At 39.7% G+C, this 21910-nt stretch overlaps 1 protein-coding gene across 1 annotated transcript in view; it reads left to right on the forward strand.

The window, feature by feature from the left end:
- The first annotated feature begins 255 nt into the window (after positions 1 to 255).
- The window catches only part of COL4A5 (collagen type IV alpha 5 chain), a 71372-nt gene continuing 49717 nt past the window's right edge, over positions 256 to 21910 (forward strand). The window contains exons 1-2 of the mRNA XM_021547744.3: positions 256 to 368; positions 20029 to 20088. Of these exons, the coding sequence (XP_021403419.1) occupies positions 279 to 368; positions 20029 to 20088 (150 nt within the window). The 5' untranslated portion in view covers positions 256 to 278. The remainder of the gene's footprint in view (positions 369 to 20028; positions 20089 to 21910) is intronic.

A 21910-nucleotide genomic window follows, 5' to 3' on the forward strand; every position in this document is an offset into this window, starting at 1 on the left:
CCGCTCTTCGAGCCGACAAAACCGCGGCGCCCGAGGGAAGGGTGGGGGGGATCGTGGCCTCCTCGGAGAGGGGCGGTAGCAGCGTGCCCCGCACCGCCCGCCCCCGGAGCGGAGGAATACTGTAGTCCCGGGAGGACTTGAGCCAGGAGGAGCGGGGGAGCGCGGCAGAGGGGCGGGCGCTGGCGTCGGGGCGGCCGGTGCGAGCCGCCTGCAGGAGCCGCGCTGCCCCGCCGGGCTATGCCCGCGCCGCTGGGCCGGCCCCGGAGCTCCTGAGCAGGATGGAGCCGCGGCGCTGGAGCTGCAGCCTGGCCGCCGGCTGCCTGGCGCTGCTGCTGGGGTGCTGGGGGCCGCAGGAGGCGGCGGCGGCGGTGAGTGCGGGGCGCCCTCCTTCTTCTCCTTGGGCGCCCTCCTTCTCCTCGGGCGCCGCGGTCCGTGCCGGGCGCGGTGTGGAGCCTCGCGGGGGGCTTTGGAGCCCCTTGAGGGCTGGCGTGGCTGAAGGTGGCATTCCCCTGACAGGAGCTCGCTGGCTTCTTGCGCGGGCGGGGGTCGGCGGGGCTGGGCCGCGGGAGGGTCTCCCCGGCTCCCGCCGGTGTTGGGGCTCCCGGGCCGAGCCCCGCGGTGCTGCCCCGTCGGACCGGACCGCTCCCGGCGGGCCGCCCGCGCGTCTGGGTTCGCCGGCTGCTCCGGGGAGGAGGGAGTGCGAGGCGGGGGAAGCCCGGGAGGGCTTAGTGTGGGCTCTGAACCCGCTGTTCCTCCAGGACAAAGGAGGAAAGATTTCCCCCCCCCGCCTTTTCCCCCCCAAAGAACTCCGTGAAGAGGTGTCTGAGCTCTTGCCGCTGAGCCATCACCTGCAGCCGTGAGTAACGCTTGGATGTGGCAGGGAGATGGAGCCATGTGGGCATGGCTCGTCGGAGGACTGTGCCTCGCACTGGGACTTGGTTTTCTCGAGGGTTGTATTTCTGCTTTCTTAAAACTCGAGTGGAAGTGCTAGCGGCGATGGTAAATGTGTGCGGTGTAGTAGAGAGCGGACGGGAGGCGGCCTGGAGGAGACTTTGTGTTTGGAAAAGGGATGCTGCCCGGCTTCCCTGGAGTGGCAGGGCCGTGGGACTGAGAGGTGGCAGAGGTGATCGCTAGCTTCAGGTTTCAGGCTATTTGACTAAGACCTCTAGCTGTTAACAAGTGGTAAAATGATCTAAAGAGGTTTCCACTTTAACCTGCATTAATTTCAGATTTTATAATCTATGTACTTTCTTAACATTTTTTTTAAGTTTACTTGGAAAGTGAAAAAAAAATCTAGATTTCTGTTGTTTAGGGTTCCTTTCTAGTTGAAAAGTCATAATGTGCTATGGTAATAGGTGCAGAGTATAATTCTGCTACTTCCCCCCTTCAATTCTGTAGTTAGTGCTGACAAAATCTTATTTGTCCTGAACTCTCCTTTGAAGTGCATTCCTTTACAGTGAAACTTTGTAGACCTTTCATCTACTCTCTGAAAAAGCAAAGACCAGCCATAATATACTTCCTTCCTCTTCCACCCCTCCTTACTGTGCCCAGGTGGGAACCCAAGTGTAAGTGATACTGGTGTGCCAGCAGTGCTCACTGATACGGAGCTGCTCGGCTCCGCGTTGTCTGTGCCACTGGTCCTGGTGCTCTGCTCAGTGAGGCCTCAGCCCAGCCTGCCTGCCAATGCCCCCACCCCAAAGAAGGACCCAGGCAGTCCCACCTACAGGACCTCACTGTTTTAGCAGGTAGGGGTTGAAGATAGGGATATTTGCGTGTATAAATGTGGCCCTTTTCTTTCTTCAGGAAAGTGTCCAAGCAGAGTTCTGTGTGTGCAATTACTGTGAATTTGTGGGGTGTGGGAAGGGACCTGTGGTGACCTTATAGGCAGTCCCCTGCCTTGGGAGAAATGAAGAAGGGAGCAAAACCAGTGGTAGAATTTCTGGTTCTTAACACCACCTTGTGCTGCAGCCTCTCTTTTAGGATTTGCAGTGAGATAAGATAAACTGAAGACCCAAGGGCTAAGTGGGGGCGGGGAAAAGAGAGAGATGTCTCTGTTCCACACTACATAAATCCCGCTGGTCTTTTGTAATATGTTTTTTTCTAATGGTTTCTCAGTACTTTGGTGTTCTGATGATGGTGTTTTAAGTTTCCTGTCATAACGCTAAATATTGCTTGTTAATGGGTATCAGTAATTTATTCTACCCATTGTCAGAAAGGGTTGAGTAGATGCTGCAGCAGTATGTTTGATACATACAGTCTCTCCTGTGAATTTTGTTTTGGGACCCTGTGTCAGAATCATCCTCCCAAAAGGACAAATTTGGTCAAATGACTTCAAATCATTCTGGTGTCCTTATTAAAATAATACCTGAAATTGTTATTCAATATCATAATTCACATTTCCAATAAAAAAATGTGTATATTCTGTGTTCCAGATTGTTGTAATAGTGTGTATTGCTATGTGATCAGTTACTAAGTGAGAGAACATAGTTAAGAATCATCTGCCTGTGCCCATCACACAGAAATCCTTGTGATTTATTAAAAAAATCCAAACCAACATTTCATAGTGAAGTAGGGATGGATTTCACTGTTTAAATTTTATTGCTGGGTTTTCACAGCCCACAGTCTACACTTGATGAGCAGCATATGGATCATGCTTTGCACTCACGTGCAGCCTCATTGTTGATGTAGAGTGAGGCATGCAACTACTGATGAATGGTGTAAAAGTAACTGGGAATTTGAAAATGTGTTTTCTTTTGAATGGGTGAATGAATGAGATGGAAGATGGTTTCATCAATTAGTGAAGTTAGAGTATTTTTTAAAAGTGCGTATTTGTATGCTTTCAGCAGAGGGCTTTTTCCAATGGACAATTTCAATCACTGCTTAACTGCCTTGCTAGTTTTAATATAAATCCACATACATGTATATAAGCCAATCTTTTATAAGCAGAATTTTTTTCTTCTCCTGGCAGGTTTACACTTGCACTGTGTTATAGAAAAGTGATTGCAAGCTGTGACAGGGAAATCTGTTTAATTAGAGAACATAGATGGACTAGATTCTTCAGTTGTGCTGTCTATGAAACTCACTAGAAGTTAGTGACTGATAATTGGCTTATATTGGAAAAAATTCCCTCATGGCTAAGGCCTAGATTTTTAAAGTGTAAATAGTCTTTGTCAGCCTAAATGTTAGTAAAAATTGAGTAGTGTCTGCAATGTCTTTTTTCTTTGCCTTCCATTATAATTCCACTTTGACTAAAAGTATAGGATTGAAAAGAGTTGTTCAAATATGGTAAGGCAAGCTGGTAAGTTGGATATAACTTGTGTTTAGAGAAATAATTATTATTTGTGAAAGTTCTCCAAGTTAGTTGAGATTTCTTTTTTCCTTTCAGAGGTTGCCATATGTAAAAATACATGCTGCCATGTCAGTAATTACAATGTACATGATCAATACAGTTAATTTGATGGTCATCTGTGTTTCTTGTTTGTTCTAATTATTTTATCATGGTGGTGGTTGTTTTTATTTTCCATTTCATAACTGGCAGTGGCTCTTTCTAGTTACAAAAGCTAGGTCTGTAAAAGCAGAAAGTAGTGGAAGCTGGCTTTTAGGATTCAGAAGGTATTTAATCCTGAAATTCTGTAGATGTGTCTTGATTAGTCATGCACAAGATGGGTTTCATAACATCAAGGCTGAAGGCCTCCTGCTTGCAACTTATCATGTCATGTGTTTTGGTTTTGAACTTTTCCATGGCTTTTAGTTGAAGATATATAGTAGAAATTATATCTCAAGTTCTGTTCTAGCATGTACTAAAATGTTGCCATATCCAAGGAATCCTGAATGAAGCAGGATGTAAGAACAATTTAGACCATAACAGAATCTTATATAAAATCACTATGTATTGTTTTCATTTTTTCCACATGATGGAAATAGAATGATATTTCAGTGGGACTTCCTAGGCTTTCATTTTCCTGGTCATGAATGAATAATGTATGCATTGGAACCAATTATTAGTTACCTTTCTTAAAGTAGAAAGGGAAATTTTCCTAAGACAAAATTAGTTAATTTATTTAATAGGAAATGTAAATTTATGCAGTGATTTTTTTCCTACTATGAATAAGCGATGATGCTTACTGTAATGCAATTAGCTGTTGTTGGGTTTACTAGAACATGTGCAAACTTTTCTGTATTATAAAACTACTGAAATCATGAAGGGCATCCCAGCAAATCTAATGTGCATATTTTCAGTCTGGAGCAAAGTACGAGGAAGAACGTGTTTTGCACATGCAGTGAAGATGCATTGTGCATTTTTACCTTTCTTTCACTGAGATGAGAAAGCTTCCTTTTCCAATTGTGCAAACAGTCCACTGATCACCCCAGAACAAGATAGCCAGGCAATGCTCAGGTGCATGTTCTAGGAATGGTATTGCACAAATGCACTGAATAGAAAGTAGCCTCTGCCAGCGGTGATAATACCAGACAAAATTAAAACACTTCTTGCTTGCCTGTTTCATAATGCTGTGTGGAGTCAGTGACATTAAAAACCACTGGGGTGCTTTGAAGTTCCTGCTCAATGCAGTGTTTGGCAATCTGGTGTTGACTGCAGAATTTTTAGTGCTGTAAACCATCTATTCTCAAGAGTACCTGAAATAAAACTTGTTCAAAATATAGAGTACTGATGCAGTTTTAATGATCACTAAGCAGTGTTCTCTACCCTCCCCTGAAAGGCTTGCAGTGCAATTAAACCTTATTAAATATCATTGGTACAGTACAGTGTCTGAAAAAAAAGGCAATGTGCTGAGCATCTTGGGTATGTAGTTGCTAAGTGGGGAGAAAAAGTTTCAATGTGATGTGAAATTGTCATCAGAATAAACCTAGCTGAGATGAAAAGGGTCCTATTTATAAAAAGAAATCTATTGCTTATTTTTTAAAAATTGCTTTGCAATTGACTGAGTCTTTCTTGCAGAGCTTAAGTATTTCTTGGACAACTTGTGAGACACTGTGAGAAGCAAAGACTGCAGGATGTGATCTTAATTTTAAGAGAGATGAATGAAAGGCAATTAGATAATTGCAAAGCTGCATTACAAGTTTTACATTGTAGCTGAAGCCTGTTAATCCTTTACTCTCCCTTCTTCCAGAAGGCATGATGCTGAAACTAATGTATTAGGAGACATACCGTCAGTCTGCTTCAAAAAGACTGATATTGTGTGATTCCTAGTTATGAAACCCTGCCTCTCTTTTTACACGTTTGAGTAGGAGACTGGACTAAATAAACCCAAGGCTCCTTCCAGCTTGAATTATCCTAAAAGTCTAAAATTTTGTGGAAGTACAGTTGTGCTCCTAGGTGTACTTTCTGTTAAGACAATTTTCATATCCAGTAATTAAGAGTTAATCATAATTCATTGAGTTAAATTGCAGATTGCAAGGTATCTGTTTTTTTTTTTAAATTTAGTTTCTACTAGTTAATAAATAATCTCTTGTCAGCATATAGCATTCAGAATTTTAATTTTGTCTTCTACTTTTGTAAAGGTGTCTTATGAAGTGTGTGTTTTTATGTGTATTATTAAATGTGTTTGTATGTGCATTATTCAATGTGTTTGTATGTGTATATGTTATAATGGAACAGAAGAGAAATTGTAATGGCAATATAGACAGTGTTTAGGGGTTTTGGTTTGGGATTATTTTTTTACTTGAGGAGTGTGTGTTAGGAGTTGGAAAGAAAGGGGCTTTAAAGCTATGGATTTCAGCTCACTTGAAGGCTCTTGGTTATTGCAGCTCTGTTGTTGGATTTCTTTGTTCCCTCCCTTTGGAGGGCAAGGGAAATAGTTTAGTCTCTCATCTGTATTTTGTTTCTTTTACCTAATCTCTACAGAGAGTTAAAATATCAGAGTTGAATTTCAATCTCTTCTCTCTCCTAGCACTGTAAAAGGCATATGTGTACAAGACACTGCTGTTTTACTTTTGGTTTAGTTTATTATCTACAGAATGATTTGTTTCATTGAGGTTTAGCTAGACCTGCAGAACTGCCCTGCTCTAGTCTAACATGATGCCAGTGCATACTAGATAAGCTTTGCTGCTGCAGCTCTGCTGAAATCCTGCTTTTCCCTCTCTTTCCTCAACATAAGCCAAGGCTTATTCACTTCCCTGAAGTGAATACAGTGAATGCTAACACAGGTTAGTAAGTCTTTTTGCCAGTGTCTGTATCTGTCAGGCTTTTCTGCTGAAAGGCATTAAACATGTTGGAAAGTGTGTTTATTCAACACCATTAATTTAGATAAAAATATTTATGCTGTACTGCTTCCTAGAGAATTTAGATGCCTTTAGAAACCAGACTTCCACAACCTTTGGTTGCTCCTGAGGTCTGATGTGGCAGACCCCTTCTCCAGGAGGAGCAATGAGCATGGAGGAAATCCTTGGTTGCTGTTGATGTGGTTCACTGGTAAAAAATCAAGACTTTAATCTCCTGACATCTCTTTCTCTACTGCAGTAGTTGTCTGTCCTGCTGTTGTATTTGGAGACCTAGTTCCAATAGATAAGGTCACCTCATTGGCTCTGGTAGAAGAAATAGAGGTTTGGCAGGTCTATTTGGTGCTGTTTCTGCACAGACTCACCTGAGAGCCATGGCAAATATCCAGAGCTGCAGTGGAATGGCTTCAGAACCATTCACTGGAAAGATAAAGCTTCATAGAGACTCTTCAGCTCAGCTTGTTTTAGGAACTACTGCTGTAAGTGACAGAAGTCACAATAGCTTAGTACTTTTGTACAGAAAATGAAACAGAACTATGCACATGTTCCTTTCTATCTTATTTTTCAAGTTGACTGTCTTTATATGGTTACCAGGCTGGACAAAAACATAGAACTTTATTATGCAAAGTATAAAATTTTGTCTTTATCTGGCAACTATAGTGCTAAAGTTAAGTAAACTACAACATTTGTACTGAGAGAAATTGTACTGAGCCCTTGTAATAGTGATGAGTTTTGAATGCTGTTTCAAGTAATTAGCTGGATGTTTGGAAGAATCAGTTACCAATGGGTACTGTGTTTTTTTGCTTGCCTGCAGTGCTGTAGGCTGGCAGTCTTATTTTCCTATTACCAGCTCCTTCATGCTTTTCTTATAGTAGGAGATTTCTACTTTTCTGTCTTAATCTAGAAAGATATGACTGATAAGCCTTAATTTGTATGAAGTAGTAACTTAATTTGTATTATAGTATAAGCAGCATGATGCAAAACTTGTGACTTGGAATCCTTGTACTACTTAAAAGTAGTTAGGGGAAATAAGAAGTGATGATATATACTGGACTTACCTGTATTTCTCCAGTACTCTGCACATATCAAAAACCTACAGTATATTCAGAATAGTTAGTTTTATTTCTGTCTGTTCTGGTTCCTATCTACTCCAACTCCTGCATTCTGTGTGAAAATACAGCAAGCATTAGTTATTAATTACATAAAGCTGTGAAGCTTAGGCAACCATTAATTCTGCAGTTATAGCTGATTTTTTGTAATTCACCATGTTAGCAATGGAAACTTGTCTTCCTTCCTTAGGAAAGATTTTGTTTCGCGAGTCATAAATATATTTCTCTCTAGCATTAGTCTGTACCTGTTAAATGTATCATCAGTTCTTCAAAAGCAAACTTTTCTCTTTATGCACTTAAATGCCCCGGGAATCTGATAGAAAGGAAGAAAATGACCACCCTGAACCATGAACTGCATTCTTTCTACATCTTGAATTAAAGTAGCAATTATTAAAACCCACAATTAAATCGCTTTACTTAAAGCCATGAAAACTAATGTGACTTGCAGGCAAGGCTAGACAAGTCTGCAGCTCCTAGAAATTGTGATGTTCTGACAAGAAATGCCACTGAAAAAAATGTTTGGGTGAAGGAGCTTATGAACTCAGCTTTAAAATCTTTTTAAAATAATCCTTTTTATGAGGCAGTGGGTTTTTTTGAGTCGACTTACTTAGAACCAACCTGTCACACAGAAAGACAGCAGAAACCATTTTTTCTGAAAGGTAATTTCTAGCTGTCATTCAGACAATAGGAATTGACTTCATAATAGAAAATACTTGTTCTGAATTAGTTAGAACACTTCTGTTGTATATTCAACCCTAAAGGGCAAAGCTATTCAGATGGAAAAGGAAGCTTCTGCGCTGAGAAATGAGAATTTATATTTGACCTTGCCATCTCTTTTCATAAGTTCACTGTGTTATCAGAAATGAGGGGAAAAAAAATTGAGATTTCTGCAAAACCATTACTTATTTAGTGACTTAAGAATTTAGCAATATTTAAAATAATAAGGAGAAAATCTAGAGAGAATGAGAAGTTAGCCTGGAGAAAAGGAGACTCAGGGGTGACCTTATCACTCTCTACCTGAAAGGTGGCTGTAGTCAGGTGGGGCTCAGTCTCTTCTTGCAGGCAACAACTGACAGAACGAGAGGACACAGGCTGAAACTGCACCAAGGGAAGTTTAGGTTAGATGTTAGAAAGAAATTCTTCACTGAAAGAATAACTGGGCAATGGAATCATCTGCCCTGGAGGTGTTTAAAAAAAGACTGGACACGGCACTCAGTGCTGTGGTTTAGTTGATGGTGAGGTGCTAGGTAGATCATGGGTTGGACTAGATGATCTTAAAGGTGTTTTCCAACCTAGTTCATTCTGTGATTCTGTAAGTTGCAAAGCTTGAGTGTGTTTAATTTTGGTAGTTTAACTTCCAATATTCATTTGGGACCTTTTCTAATGGGGAAGGTAGTGCCATGAAATTTGCTAGAAGGCTGTGCCCAGAGTCTGCCCAGATACACAGTGAAAACATCCATGCAGAAGTTGGTATTTGTCTGGGTGGAAATGATTTTTTAATTCTGATTGAAGGAAGAGTATATACATAATTTTATTTCGTTTCTGAGCCAGAATGCTGATGGAAACCTCTTGGCAATAGAATGAATGACACTCCTGTATCAGCAGAAAGTAATTTTTCTGTTCTAGAATCTTTAATATTCTTAAAGCAGTGGCAATAATAAAGTGTTAAAACATCTCTATCTAATATATGAATTTTTGTATCCTAAGTAAACCTAGAAAACTTCTTCATGCTTGGATGAGAAGATGCTTGTTGGCAGGTCTAGTCATGCTCAGGAAATGTGTATTTTCAGGACATGGGTATACTGTACCCAAAAATCAGAGTAATGAAACAGGCCTCTTTAAAGAACCTTAGATTGCAGATATGCTGCAAAAGTAATTGTGGTGGAAGAGCATGGTCTGTTATAGAAATATAATGGAAATAGTAGTACTTTTTTTTTCCTGTATTTTTAAACAGTTGGACTAAGCAGATGTGTTTAACATAACAAGCTCATTAATCTGGGATGTATTTTTCTAAATTGTAGTGTAAGCTTTTCAGTAGCTATTTTTGTCTTGATAGCAGAAAGAGGAGGTAAGAAAAGGGCACATGGTGTGATTCTTGGGAATGGTGCTAAGCATGGTCAGGAGCTGGACTTTGTGATTCTTGAGGGTCCCTTCCAACTCGGCTTACTCTGTGACTCTGAATATGCTGATCATTTTGGTAGAAAATTACTTAAAGCAACAAGGATGACCTTAAGCTTTCTGGTGGTGTTCAGGAGTGTAGTGTCAGTTGCTAAAAGAATCAATACAGAACGTGAATATTTAAAGTGTAAAGATGAATTTTCTGAAGGAAATCATTAGAAACTGATAATGAAGAGACAAGGTGTAACAAACTTACCAGAACCCTCATTCCCAATCCTCCTGTTCTGCTGGGGGGTAGGAGTGAAGAAATTGAAAGCGAAGTTAACCTGGGAAGAAGTATGGCAGGAGCAAGGTGTTGGAAGGTCCTTTTTTTTTTGTATTTCTCATTACCCTACGCTGACTTTCAGTTGGTAATACAATTTATTTCTCTGAGTCTGTTTTACTTGTGATGCTAATTGCTGAATTATCTCTCCATATGCTTGTCTTGGCTCAGGAACCTTTTGCTATGTTTTTTCTTTCCTGTCCAGGTAAGGAATAATAGTGGAACTTGGGGGCACATGGCACCCACCACAAAAGTATTGTTGGATTTAACATCCTGAAAGTTTTACTTAGGTGTAGATAACAAAATTAAGAAGAGGTGATGTTCCAAGCTAATTTATTGTAGGATCATAGTAAAATTTAGGCTGGAAGCATAATCCTTCTGTTCTGGAATCTAGATTTGGTGACCTCTTGCTGACTTTGAATTTCTGTTTATTGCTCAAATAGTTGCAGTCTAAAAGGACCTTGAAACACTATCTTCTATTCCAAACCTTGCTTATTGTAGGAATAATGTTAAAACTTGGTGGGAAAGCTCCTAATTCAAAATTTGCAGTTAACTTACTGATTACTGTGGGATGCAGAGCATGTGTCAAACTTGAAGCAGGTTATTTTCTTTTCATATGTTTGGCTGCAAATAGCACTTGTGGAAGTCGGTATACTCCCTAAAATGGGATGCCTGAGGGAATACTTTCCCTTAGAGAAAGTGACTTTATTTTGGAGTGAGTACAAGTGCCAGGGGCTGTTTCTTACTCCTGCCAAGCTTCAGATTGAACTGCATCTCAAGTTTTAATAATACTCGAATGCTGTTTCTTATGAATGGCTCTCCTTACTTTTAATTATTGTGCTGGGGTGTTGGAACCATATGTGATCTCTCCTTGCTTACCTGCCCCCACCTCCACCCTTTTTAAAACTGACAGTATTTTAGTGTGATGTTGCAAGGAAGACAGCTCACCGACATCCTCGGACCTGGTCAGAGAATCACTGCAAGGAGATAATTCAGGTTGCATATTGTCAACTTGCTACTGGGGAGCCCCCAGAATGTGACTCTGAATAAAATCAATTGCTGACAAAAGCAATAATGTAAATTTACAAGTATTGAAGTGAGAAGCTCAGTGCTGCTACTGAAGATTTCCTCCCTCCCCTTTTGTTTCCCTCTGAAACAAAAATACAGTGTCTTTCCTGTCCCTCTGTACCTTCTTTCTCTAGCACTGATGAGTTTACTTTTGCCTGTCCTGTAATTGATACAGTGTTAATGCTTTCAAAATTTTGTTGGCTTTTTAATGTTTTATTTAAAGATATAATCTATGGCCCTTTCAACTACTTCATTGCATGGGTTCAATTTTTTTTAATGTAGCAAATCTCTGAAAAATGTGACTTAATTCCTGAGACTTGCCTTCTGTTTCATGATGATCAGTGCAATCTGAATGCAATGATTCTCAGGATAATGTAATTTGTAGCCTCTAGATGTAATTTCTCTGGTGTAAGGGAGTGGAATCTTTTTCTTCTAATCAAAGTTGAGTATCAAATTCCAAGATCTGCATGTGCTAGATAGAATGTTCTACTAGCACTAGCTTGGGGCTATCTTACAGCAATTTAAAGGCAATAAAATACATTCAGGCCCCCTTTTGGTTTTTTCCCTGTAAGATAGTCTGGGAAATTACTGTTGTGATTCTCCATTCACCATAAGGTCACTCCTTTATAGGAAGGTGCATTTTGCACAGAAGTACCTCACTTGAAGTGGCAGGTGCTCTAAGGAGCCCTAACCTGCTGCTATAGCACATAACCAGTGCTTAAGTGAATGAACTTGAGAGGCTGACACTGAGGGTACTCCATTTCTGCTGAAGTTCAACGTGTGAGTTTCTGGACAGGCATCTGAGACCTCTCACTAAATATTCAACTTTTATCAGCTTTAAGGATTTCTGAACCCATGTGGATAAAAGGGTCTCCCATCTCCTCAGATCCTGATGTTCCATTCTTTTACGAGTGCCTCTGACTTGCCGGGTTAGGAGAATTGTTTGGTCTTCATTGCTTCTTTGTTTAGCTAGGCCCTCTTCAGTGCCCCTTTTTAAACTGATTACCTGGGGCTGGAGAGTAGCTCCCTGTTAGCATTGAGCACCACAGAGAAAGTGCTGCCTGTAGTGCTCTCTTCAGGTGTTAAAGTGCACACATAGTGTGCTGCTGCCACAGGCATAAACAAATGATAAAACAGCTCAAACTAGAAGAACCTTGAAGCTATGATACTTGGTCCAAGAACTGAAGGAGAATAGAGCTGATAATCACCTCCACCACAAATAAAAAAAATCCCCCAGACACCCACCAAGCCTTAAAGTGAGTTAGGTCTTGTTCTGGCAGTTAAGAGGGTGTGGACTTCTTCAGATAACATCTCAGTGCAATATCACTCTGCACAGCCTCTATTCTTTTTAGCATGTATATTTGCTTAATCTTTGGTATTAACTTAGTGCTCTTGGTAGTTTCAAAATAGACCAGAATGGAGTTAGATTAATCTGAAATGCTATTCTATTTTGCCTCCTTTCTCCAAGGAAGAAATGGGTTTCTGTTCTTGTGAGGTCTGCTTCATGCTCTTGACACCTGAAAGTGCAGTTGTCAGTGACAAATGTCTGACCTCTGTTAACAGGACTCTGGAACTGAAGCTTCTTCTATTGCATGTTATATGGACAAGGGTGAGGAACAGGACATTTTCCAGGGAATGGTTGTGTCTTTATTCCATTTCTTTAACTGGGAAAGGAGTAAAAGCAGAGTGCCAGAATGACTGGTGCTATGAGTGTGCAATACTTGGCTTGCAAGCATATCTGAGACTTAGAAGCCTAACTGACCGTTTGGTCTAGGTTTGTGTTACATTTGGACATGGTTATAGAAAGTGGCAACATCTTAACACCTGTCACATGGGAAAGGTCCTAAATGACTACTAAATCTTAACCTGTAATGAGTACCATATGGCACTTCTTATTTGCAGCTGGAAAAAATCAGGAAGGCCCAAGAGGCTGGTGATTAGAGACTTGTGTGTAAAATAAAAGTAAAATTGAGACTTCCTGAAAAGTCAAGTGGCTTACTGTATCCTGCCACTGACTGACTGCCAGGTGCTCCATGTGGGTGTCTCAGGGATGGTGTGAGATGTGTAGCGATGGAGGCATGCTTAAAACTAACCATTCCTCTAATTTACTTGTTTAGGGGTTCACTTATAGTCTGTATAAAAGTTAGAAGATGGCTTGCATTCAGAGTTCAGCATTTAGAACTGAAATGAGCAGTGTAGACTGCCTGCAGAGGTGGTATGAAATTTATGCATTCCCAAACTGCAAAGCCAACCAGAGTTACTTTGTTTAGGATGTTTCTCTAGATATGCTGAATATTTAGAGGTTAATGCAGCTGCAGTGCTTGCTGAAGGAAATGAATGTGGTGTTTGGCATCTGTCAGTTCATTAATGTGGAGATGGAGTGGGTTGAGAAGGCCACCTGGTAGTTTACATTCTGGTTTAGTGCTCTTAGCTTGCATGTTTACCAAGAGGTGTACCTGCCAAATCTAAACATAGATGCTTTGTAAGATGCTGCCTCTGGGTGGCAGCATAAAGATAGCACTTCAAAGTTGCTGTTAAAGGAATTTTTTTCCAATTCATACAGTCTGATGTGGAGCTGCCTGGAAATTCATGTTCATTAGGCCAGAAGTATTTGGCCTCTCAGGTCTCTTCAATTGTAGCTTTGATATGCTTGTGAGAAGGGCAAGGGAGCTTATCTGATTATTTTACTTTCTGTGTCTCATTCAGTAAAATATACTGTACTGAAGCCCATTCTGTGTTGTAAGACTAATAGACTGCAGAAACCTTAGGGTTTTCAGAAGTGGTGAGAACTGTCCATGTCCTTTTCCTCACCTACACTTGAGTGCAAGGCTGGCAGTGCCCCTTAAAGCAGAGGGCAACAATCATTTTTGAAGATGGAAGACTGTGTAGAAAGTAGGAGTGAACTACTGTGAGTTGTAAAGGCTAACTGTTCCTTAAACATTGTACTTCAAGTTTCTGCCTAATGTTTCTTCATGTTCTGAAGAGTTATCAGCCTCAGCCTTCTTAAACCCAAGTATTGAGAAAGGGGGTAAAGAGTTAGATGCCCAGCTGGGCTCTTCTACTTTGTCTTCTGGTTCAGGGGTCAGATACAGAGAAATTGTCACATTTTGATACCTCCTGTCCTGAATGGGTGAGTAGTTGCAGTCTGGGAATTAATCAAAGTTGTTCAAGTTTTGGGGTGTTCATTCAGTAAAGAGTCCTTGGCTCCAAAAGTTGCCTGTAGTTAGACTGGTCTATGGGAAGATCTGTTGCTGCAAATATTGCCATTATTTTAACTAGAAGCTTCTGTGAAAGATATTCTTTATGAAAAACTGTATGTTAAAGAACCATAATAGTTAAGTTTAAAGCAATAAATTCCATATTGTTTCAGTACAAGGTACAGGCAGAAAAGTTCAATCCTCTTTAGATAAGAGCTCCTGTCCATTTCTTGTAGCACAAAATGTTTTTAACACAGACGAACTTGTTTCAATTTTTGCATATTCTGAAGGTAGTTATGCCAAGCTTTTCTAGCTTATAATTTTAGGGTTTTTCTAAGTACACCACTAATCCCAACCAATTTGTAGTAACTGTATTCTAAGAGAATTTATTAGTTCTTAAATTTTCCAGTTAATCAGACCATTCATGTGGGGTGTGATAACTAGACTTAACTAGATCACTTAGTGATAACTAGATCACTTAGAGTAGTTCCATGTTATTATTAATAGCTATTCATGTATCTAAAAAATAAGCACATAGTGCTACCCCTTCAGAGGAAAGAGGGGGTTTTTATCATCAGGTGCTTGAGAATGGTTTTTAACCTGCCTCTTGTGTTCTCATTCACTCTGGGCAGAACTGTAGCTAGTACAACTAAAACTCTGCCAGTCTGAACAGGTCTTATATTGTACAGATTTCAAAGAAAGATAGTGCCTTGAGGTGCAACAGATGAAATTGCATGCCAGAAGTTCCCTTAGTTAAAAAAAAAATTGCCAAGCACTTCTGCAAACATATTTTGACTCTTACAATGTAGACCATGATATTCTTTTCACATCTTTGGGTAGACTGAGGGAAACAATTCCTTAGAAGGGCATGTAAAAGCATTTCAGTCATATTCTGCTTTAGCAATGTTACTGCCCATAAATTCACCACTTTAGTGAGAAAAGGATGGCCATTTGGATTAGACACCTGTGATGACTTTGCTGCCATAGCTGACTTCACACAGATATATTAATAATAAATTATCTTCAAATTTGTACTCCTGCTTAAGCCTAAAGAGCACGGATGTGAAATCATAATTAGAACTCACAATAGGTGCTTTAACTCTGCTTGTCAAATCCCCACAAAACCTTTTGTTTGTTGGTTATATTTCTGTCCAGGCAAGTGAAGGGAAAATCAGCTTGCTGAAGATACATGGTGAAATCTTTGACTTGGAGGAGCAGTAAATCCTTAGCTAGAAAACTGCACAGGTGTTTTGTTACACAGATCTTGACAAGCTAATGAATATGAGGATACTCTTCAAGATCACCACCAAAAAAAAGCTTAATCTTTGCTTGGAATTGAAAGGCTGAATTTATTTGCATTATAAATAAAGGTATGAATAATTGAGTTTGTGGCTTTTGCATGGTTACAGCAGGAAGATTACTTAAGCCATCCTCTTAGAGCAAAGGCATTTGTAACTGATGCTTTGCTGTATCAGAGTGAACAACAGTCAGTCTTTATGATTGATAGAATTATTCAGTATTTATGCTCCTTTTTTTTTCCGATGCTGAACTTATGCTGACAATTGGTAAAGTGTCATATTTGAAAGCAGAGGGTGATGTTTAATAGCATTAAGCATTTGTTCACTGTGTATTAGCTTTATTCTAAGAATATCTTTCACAGATGTCTAACAGGTAATTGCAGCCCCTACTGTGAAAATTGTCTTCTACCAACCCTAAGTCATGAACAAGAGCAGCTTGAAAAAGCTTTTAACCACAGCACATTTTGAGGATGACTTAGGCTATTCATTTCACTGAGCTGAGTGTAACAAACCAGGAGTAGGAATATGTACTTTTCTTCTTCAAACTGAAAAACAACAAACAAACAAAACTGTGTTCTGTTGGTGGCATAAAGCAGTTTTCCTCAGTCCATGTAATACACAAAAGACCAAGCTTGTTCTGGAAGAATTATCCTTTGACCAGTAAACCAATACCATCCCTCCTTTTATATACTAATGAAAAGACTTGTTCTCTACACACAGATTCAATGGGTAGAAGCTGTCAGGAAAATCCAGTGACAGGATTAGCTAAACTTGAATAGATTAATTAGAGCCTTTGGTTGTGTCTTGCTATGGAAAAGTCAGCATAGGAAATAAGCAGTGATAATGCATTCATCTTTACAGGTACAGGAGCAGGGAGGCAACAGGAGCACAGTAAGGAGAAAATCTAAGCAGCTTGTCTTGAGTTCTTAAAAGTTGCTTTGATTCCTTATTCATCTTGGAGTAGTTGAAAACTAAAAGATTTTGATAGATGTGGAGATTGTGACCAGCTCCTTATGGTCAAGCTACAGCTTGCTATTATATAAAATATTTTTTATTATCTTTTGTCACCTGAGACAGTGTGTCCTACTGGCCAGAGCCAGGAACAGAACTGCTACTGAAGGCTTCTGGATGCCAGGTAATAATACAAGGCAAGAGTTGTGCTTGGTTTTCCAACTGCATCAAGTGTAACTTGGAGTTCCCCTGAGGTTTGGAGTCATTCAGTTTTCCATATCTGGAAACCCAGGAGGTCACATAATTTTCAGAACAAGTGATGATTAACTGGTTACTAAGGGTAAAGTACAGATGGTAACCATCTAAATCTTACTCTTAATGTAGATTTTTCTGCATTTGGAATGCCATTGCATCCATTTTCTCTGTGTGATTGAAATGTAGATAACTTATTGTTCATGTGCAGGAGAAATTCCAAGTGTTCCTATGCATAGTATGGAGCCTAGATTTCCTTAGCATTCATGTGAGATACACAACTGATTCTGTGACATCAAAATCTCTAGCTTGTGGCTGCTGAGTGATTTTCAAACTTGTACTAACTTGTTATGTAATATGCAATCTCCTGTACTGCAATTTTTGTGCCTGCTTTGCTTAGTTTAAAAAAATGGCCTTGAGATTACTGAAAAATCTAAACAATAAGGCAGCTTTCACTCAGAGCAGGTCATTAAGCCTTTTTTCTCCTCTGTGCCATCATGTTTTACTTTATTTTTTTTTTAAGTTATACAGCAATAAGACCTCTAAGTGGCATTAATTGATCTTGAGATAATATAGATTCTCTTTTTTTTTATATTCAGACTGTTTAATTAAGAATACTTTAATTTGGTGCAGATACAAGTTAATGCAAATGAGAAGCACAGTCTGCCAAATACAGCTTTTGTACAGGAAGATAAGTGACTCTGCTGGAGGAGTACTTCTTGATAAGCTTGTGTGTGAATAGATCATCCCTGGATTTATGCCGAAAATTTACTACCATTTGATTACATTGGGTATTTGAAAAGTTTTCTGATTACAGGCCTTTAGCTTCCCTTCACTGCTGTTTCCTTCCTGCAAGTAATGCAACTGAACTGGATATCCAAAACCAAAAAGCATTTGTCAAAAAGCATTCAGTGAGTACTCCTGACTCTCCAACACGGGCCAATTACGTAGGTTAAGAACCTACTCAAAATATAAGAAATCCAGTCTGAATATCTAAATTGCTTTGGAAGACAGTCATAGGTTTAAAAAGAACCCCTACATTGATTAAATCAAAACACTTTGGTGCAAACAAGATAAGGGAGAGAAGTACATTTTTTGTAAACTCTGTATATGAAACTTTTAATGGATACAAGTTGCAGCATAAGGAAGGGGCTGTGGGATCTCCACTGCTGTAGTTATTCAGCCTGCAACTGAACAAGGACCTGTGCACACTGCCTAAGCTGCCCTGCTTTGAGTGATTCCTTCCATACCAAGTTATTTCATTTGTTTTATTAATTAGATCTATTTCATTTGGTCTTGGTGCTGAATCACAGTTAAAGATGTGTAAGCACTGACAAAGCAGCTTTCAACATAGAGTAGCAAAGGGCAGAGACTCCTGAGCTTAATTGTCTGAAAACTCACCTTCACAACGTTGTGCACCTCTGACTTGTTTTGTGAAGGGGCCATGTGGTCTCATATCATCTTTTTCCCTCCCAGCTTCCCTTTCTCCCTGTTTATCCCAACAGTAACCTTGTACCTGAAAACTGAAAAAAAATCTATTAGAAATATTTTGTGGAAGCTGCAAATTAGTCTCTTCTGTTCCATAGGCTGAATAAATTCTCCTCTTTGTGCAGGATATTGATCATGCTTTTGGTGTTTGTACTATTTTAAGCTGTGTGTTCTAGCACAGTTTTTGGTGGGTTTTGGTATGTGCTGATATAGTTTGTTATCTTCCCCCACCTCTTGGAGGCAGCAGAGGTTTTCCATGTTGCTCTCACTGTTCCATCCTTGTAACACAGAATCAGTGCTGCACAAAGTGAGCAAGGTTTTACTGTGAGGGAAGGGAATATTGCATGGAACTAAGGTTAATCCCCTTTAAATGAAGCCTTGTTAAAGAGATTAATACTAACACTGCTTCACAAGGAACTTGCTTTTTTAAAACCCATTTTTAAAAGTGAAAGAGATCAGATTCCAAATTCATAGGATAGCTGGGATTGAAAGGGCATCAGAAGAACATCTAGCCAAACATCCTGTTCCAAACAGGAACAGCCATGAGGTCATTGGACATTGCTCATCCAGCCTGATCTTTGAAAGCCAGGCTGGAAAGATTCAATTTCATTCTAGGGAATGACTCAATAAAACCCTGTTAAATAAGAATTTTTAGTTTTCATATACATAGCACCAAGAAACTGGTAACAAAAGCCACATGGAAGGTCAGGAGAAACACTCTGGTCATGTCATGTAGCATCACTGCTAGACTTAAATCTCAAAGCTCTGCCTTTTGCTTGCAACATGCTTGAATAGATCCTGGGATTTTGTAGCTCCAAGTGAATTAAGTTACTTCTGTATTTTCAAACTGATGCTTAGTAGTATGTTTAGGCTAAGAGCCAGGGCATTCCTAATGCCAGGTAAGGGATGGGTCGTGTCTGTAAATGCTGTTGTGGTAATGGAGGCTACAATTCAAATGTGGGTGTATTTCAGATCTGACATACCCACCAGTTTCTTGATTGAAACTTTCTACATAATGGTCTCTGTCGATTACTGAAGGGGATGACCCCAAATGCTCAGCTTTTCCAACTTTTAAAGCATTAGCCCTGTGTTTTTAATACAGTGCTGCACCTGATCTCAGAGCAAGTTGAACCCTGAAGTATGTCAGCTAGTGTATCTTCTAATACGGCTCATAGTTTTTAACTATGAAGAGGTCTGAAATATGTATTATGTAGAAAAATTCTACCAAAGAAAAGGATTTATTCTAGACATCTCACTTCTGTAAACAAATTTGTTAATCTGAGATCAACACAGGGCTCTAATGAATATCCCATGTTAGAAGGGGGGTGGAAGAATACAATCTAAGCAAATGTGATATGGAAGGGTTACTTAACTTGGGTCATCTTATCCTTTCTTCTTCTATATCCCTCTCCTTTGAACCCCTTGAAATCTGGGTGCCTGTCACCTTATGCTAGAGACTGTTGTAGCTGGTTTGTCAAGCTTTGCACTGGTATGTGAATGCAGCTGCATGAAATAGAGGTTTTTAAATGTGTTTTCTCAGTAACTGAGCTATGGGGGGAAGAATTAATCACGTAGTAAGTATTTGTCTAATAACTATCACAAATGTGCTCATAACCGTCAGGCTTGATTTAAACTCTTGTGCAAAACCTGACATCTGCTGGTGGGAAGCATAACTGGGCTCTTCTCAGCTGGAGATGTGCTGAAGAGCCTGTTTTATAAAGTGTTGGTGCTTTTGGCTATAGGTGTTGCATTGTACTGTTTAAGCATAAATTTGGAAATCTAAAATGTAAAATACTTACAACATTGGTATTGTTAAAGGTGATTGAACTTTCAGTTAACTGTGTCTGCTGAACACATGTATAATGGCTGGTGGACAAACTTTATAGGTTTACATTTTAGACAAACTTTTTAACTTTTTGTGACAATATCAAATACTTCATATAGTCTTATGCCAGTTAAAAACAATTTTTTCCCCTTATGTTTTAAAGGCTTGCCATGGATGTACATCTTTGTCCAAATGTGATTGCAGTGGAGTAAAAGGTGAAAAGGTAAATATTCTTTTTTTTTAACTGTGAGACCAGCACACAAATGACTGAACCATATGCAAACTTCTGGTAACTTAAGCTTATGGATGATAATGGATAAAGGTTATGGATTAAATTATTGTTCATATCTTTTTTCTTTGATGGTAGTGTGAGCAGGAACCAAAGAGCAGAGCTGTATTAACAGTCAGGTATTGAGTCAGACTGACTGGTCTATCTGACAGTGTAAGATTTTCATATCATTATTTTTTCAAGAATGGGGAATTAATGCACAGATTTTTTTTCCATTTATCTGGCAATTTTGAAAAAAAAAAAGCACCCCAGAGAAGAGACAAACTCTAGTAAAATAGAAAGAATTCCTATTTACAGCCAAATCCTGCCTATAGTAGCTACTTAGTGTTGACAAGCTAAGGTGTGGAATGTAGCATAATGGCTAGGCTAGTAATGCTTCAGTGGGATTTTAAAATTGAGTGAGTGTAGGTTGTTTTCTCTCTTGCACTGCCAGTTCATACGTAGTTGATGCTGACTAATATGTTCTGAACTTGTACTGCTTTTCACCTCTTAATTTGTACAGCTGTAAGCAAAGGTGATGATTGCTGTCACTGTCTAGATGTGAGCTGGACAGTGGGAGTGACAAAATTCACATAAAACTTTCCCGACACAGCTGGCATCCAAGTAAGCAACTAGTTAAAGGCCAAAGATGTATTCTTGAATCAAGCAGAGTAAAAACTATCCCCACTGCAAAAAGTGTCTCTGTGTACCTCATTCAGGTGCAACAAGCTGTTTTGGTCTGCCCAGATGGCATCCTAAGGCTGAGAAATGTATGTTGACATATTAGAGCTTTCCTGCTTCCTTGCAGCTTTGCCTTCCAGTCTCAGTATATCTGTACAGTACTTCAAGTTTGTCAACATTATTTCTTACTGTTTTACAATTTTTTCTCTGAGGAAACAGCAGGTGCCCAGCATTTCTTCTAGGTACAATGCACTGTAGATAAACAGCTCAGTACTGTGAACCCAGCAAATACTCTGTTCTTTCTTCATTGTGGGGAAGCCTGGTTGTGAGTAAATTGTGTTTAAATAGTTCCCATGTAGCTGCTGTTGTCACAGGGAATGAATGGGATGTGATCACTGCAAGGGGCAGAGGCTGCCCAAAATGCTTCCACTCTTAGTCCTGTGAACAGTTTTTGCTTGAGATACAATGGAGTTGTCCTAAAGATGTGAACAGAGTTTGAGAAGCATGTCTTATCAAACCACTTACCCTATCTCAGCAAGGTTCTAGGAGGGTTTCAGTGCTCTAGATTAATTTTTGACACATTTCAAGGGTAGTTTTTGACTTGCATAAACAAATGTAACCTTAAATGAACAAAAGTAATTCAAAATACTGCCACTATAATGTGCTGGTGCAGAGTTTTACTATTGGCTCAGGTTACACAAGGCAACTGTCCAAAATTCAAGGTAATGCTCAATGCCACACCTGCCATCCAGATAGCTCCAGACAGATGAAGTCATTCCTTGGCATTTGCTTGCTTTTAGTTCATTGAGTACATTCCCTATTTACATACCTAGCAAAGAATGGTATTCCCTTGATGGCAAGATTTCCAAGTTAGATTTGGTTAGCCAAGCATGAACCTGGTTAATGTTCCTAGAGGATCTCAGATGCAGGTACCCAAACCAGATGCATCCTAACTAGTCACAAATTATTTCAAGTTCAGTTTGAAGGCATTTAAAGATCAGATTTCTATGTCCAGTAGTTATTGCAGGTACAACTTTGGAGAACCTTTCTGTAATTCTAAGTTGTTTTTTTTTTTTTGCACTTGTCACAGCTATTT

Source organism: Lonchura striata, chromosome 14, assembly GCF_046129695.1.
Source record: "Lonchura striata isolate bLonStr1 chromosome 14, bLonStr1.mat, whole genome shotgun sequence".
NCBI classification, from domain to species: domain Eukaryota; kingdom Metazoa; phylum Chordata; class Aves; order Passeriformes; family Estrildidae; genus Lonchura; species Lonchura striata.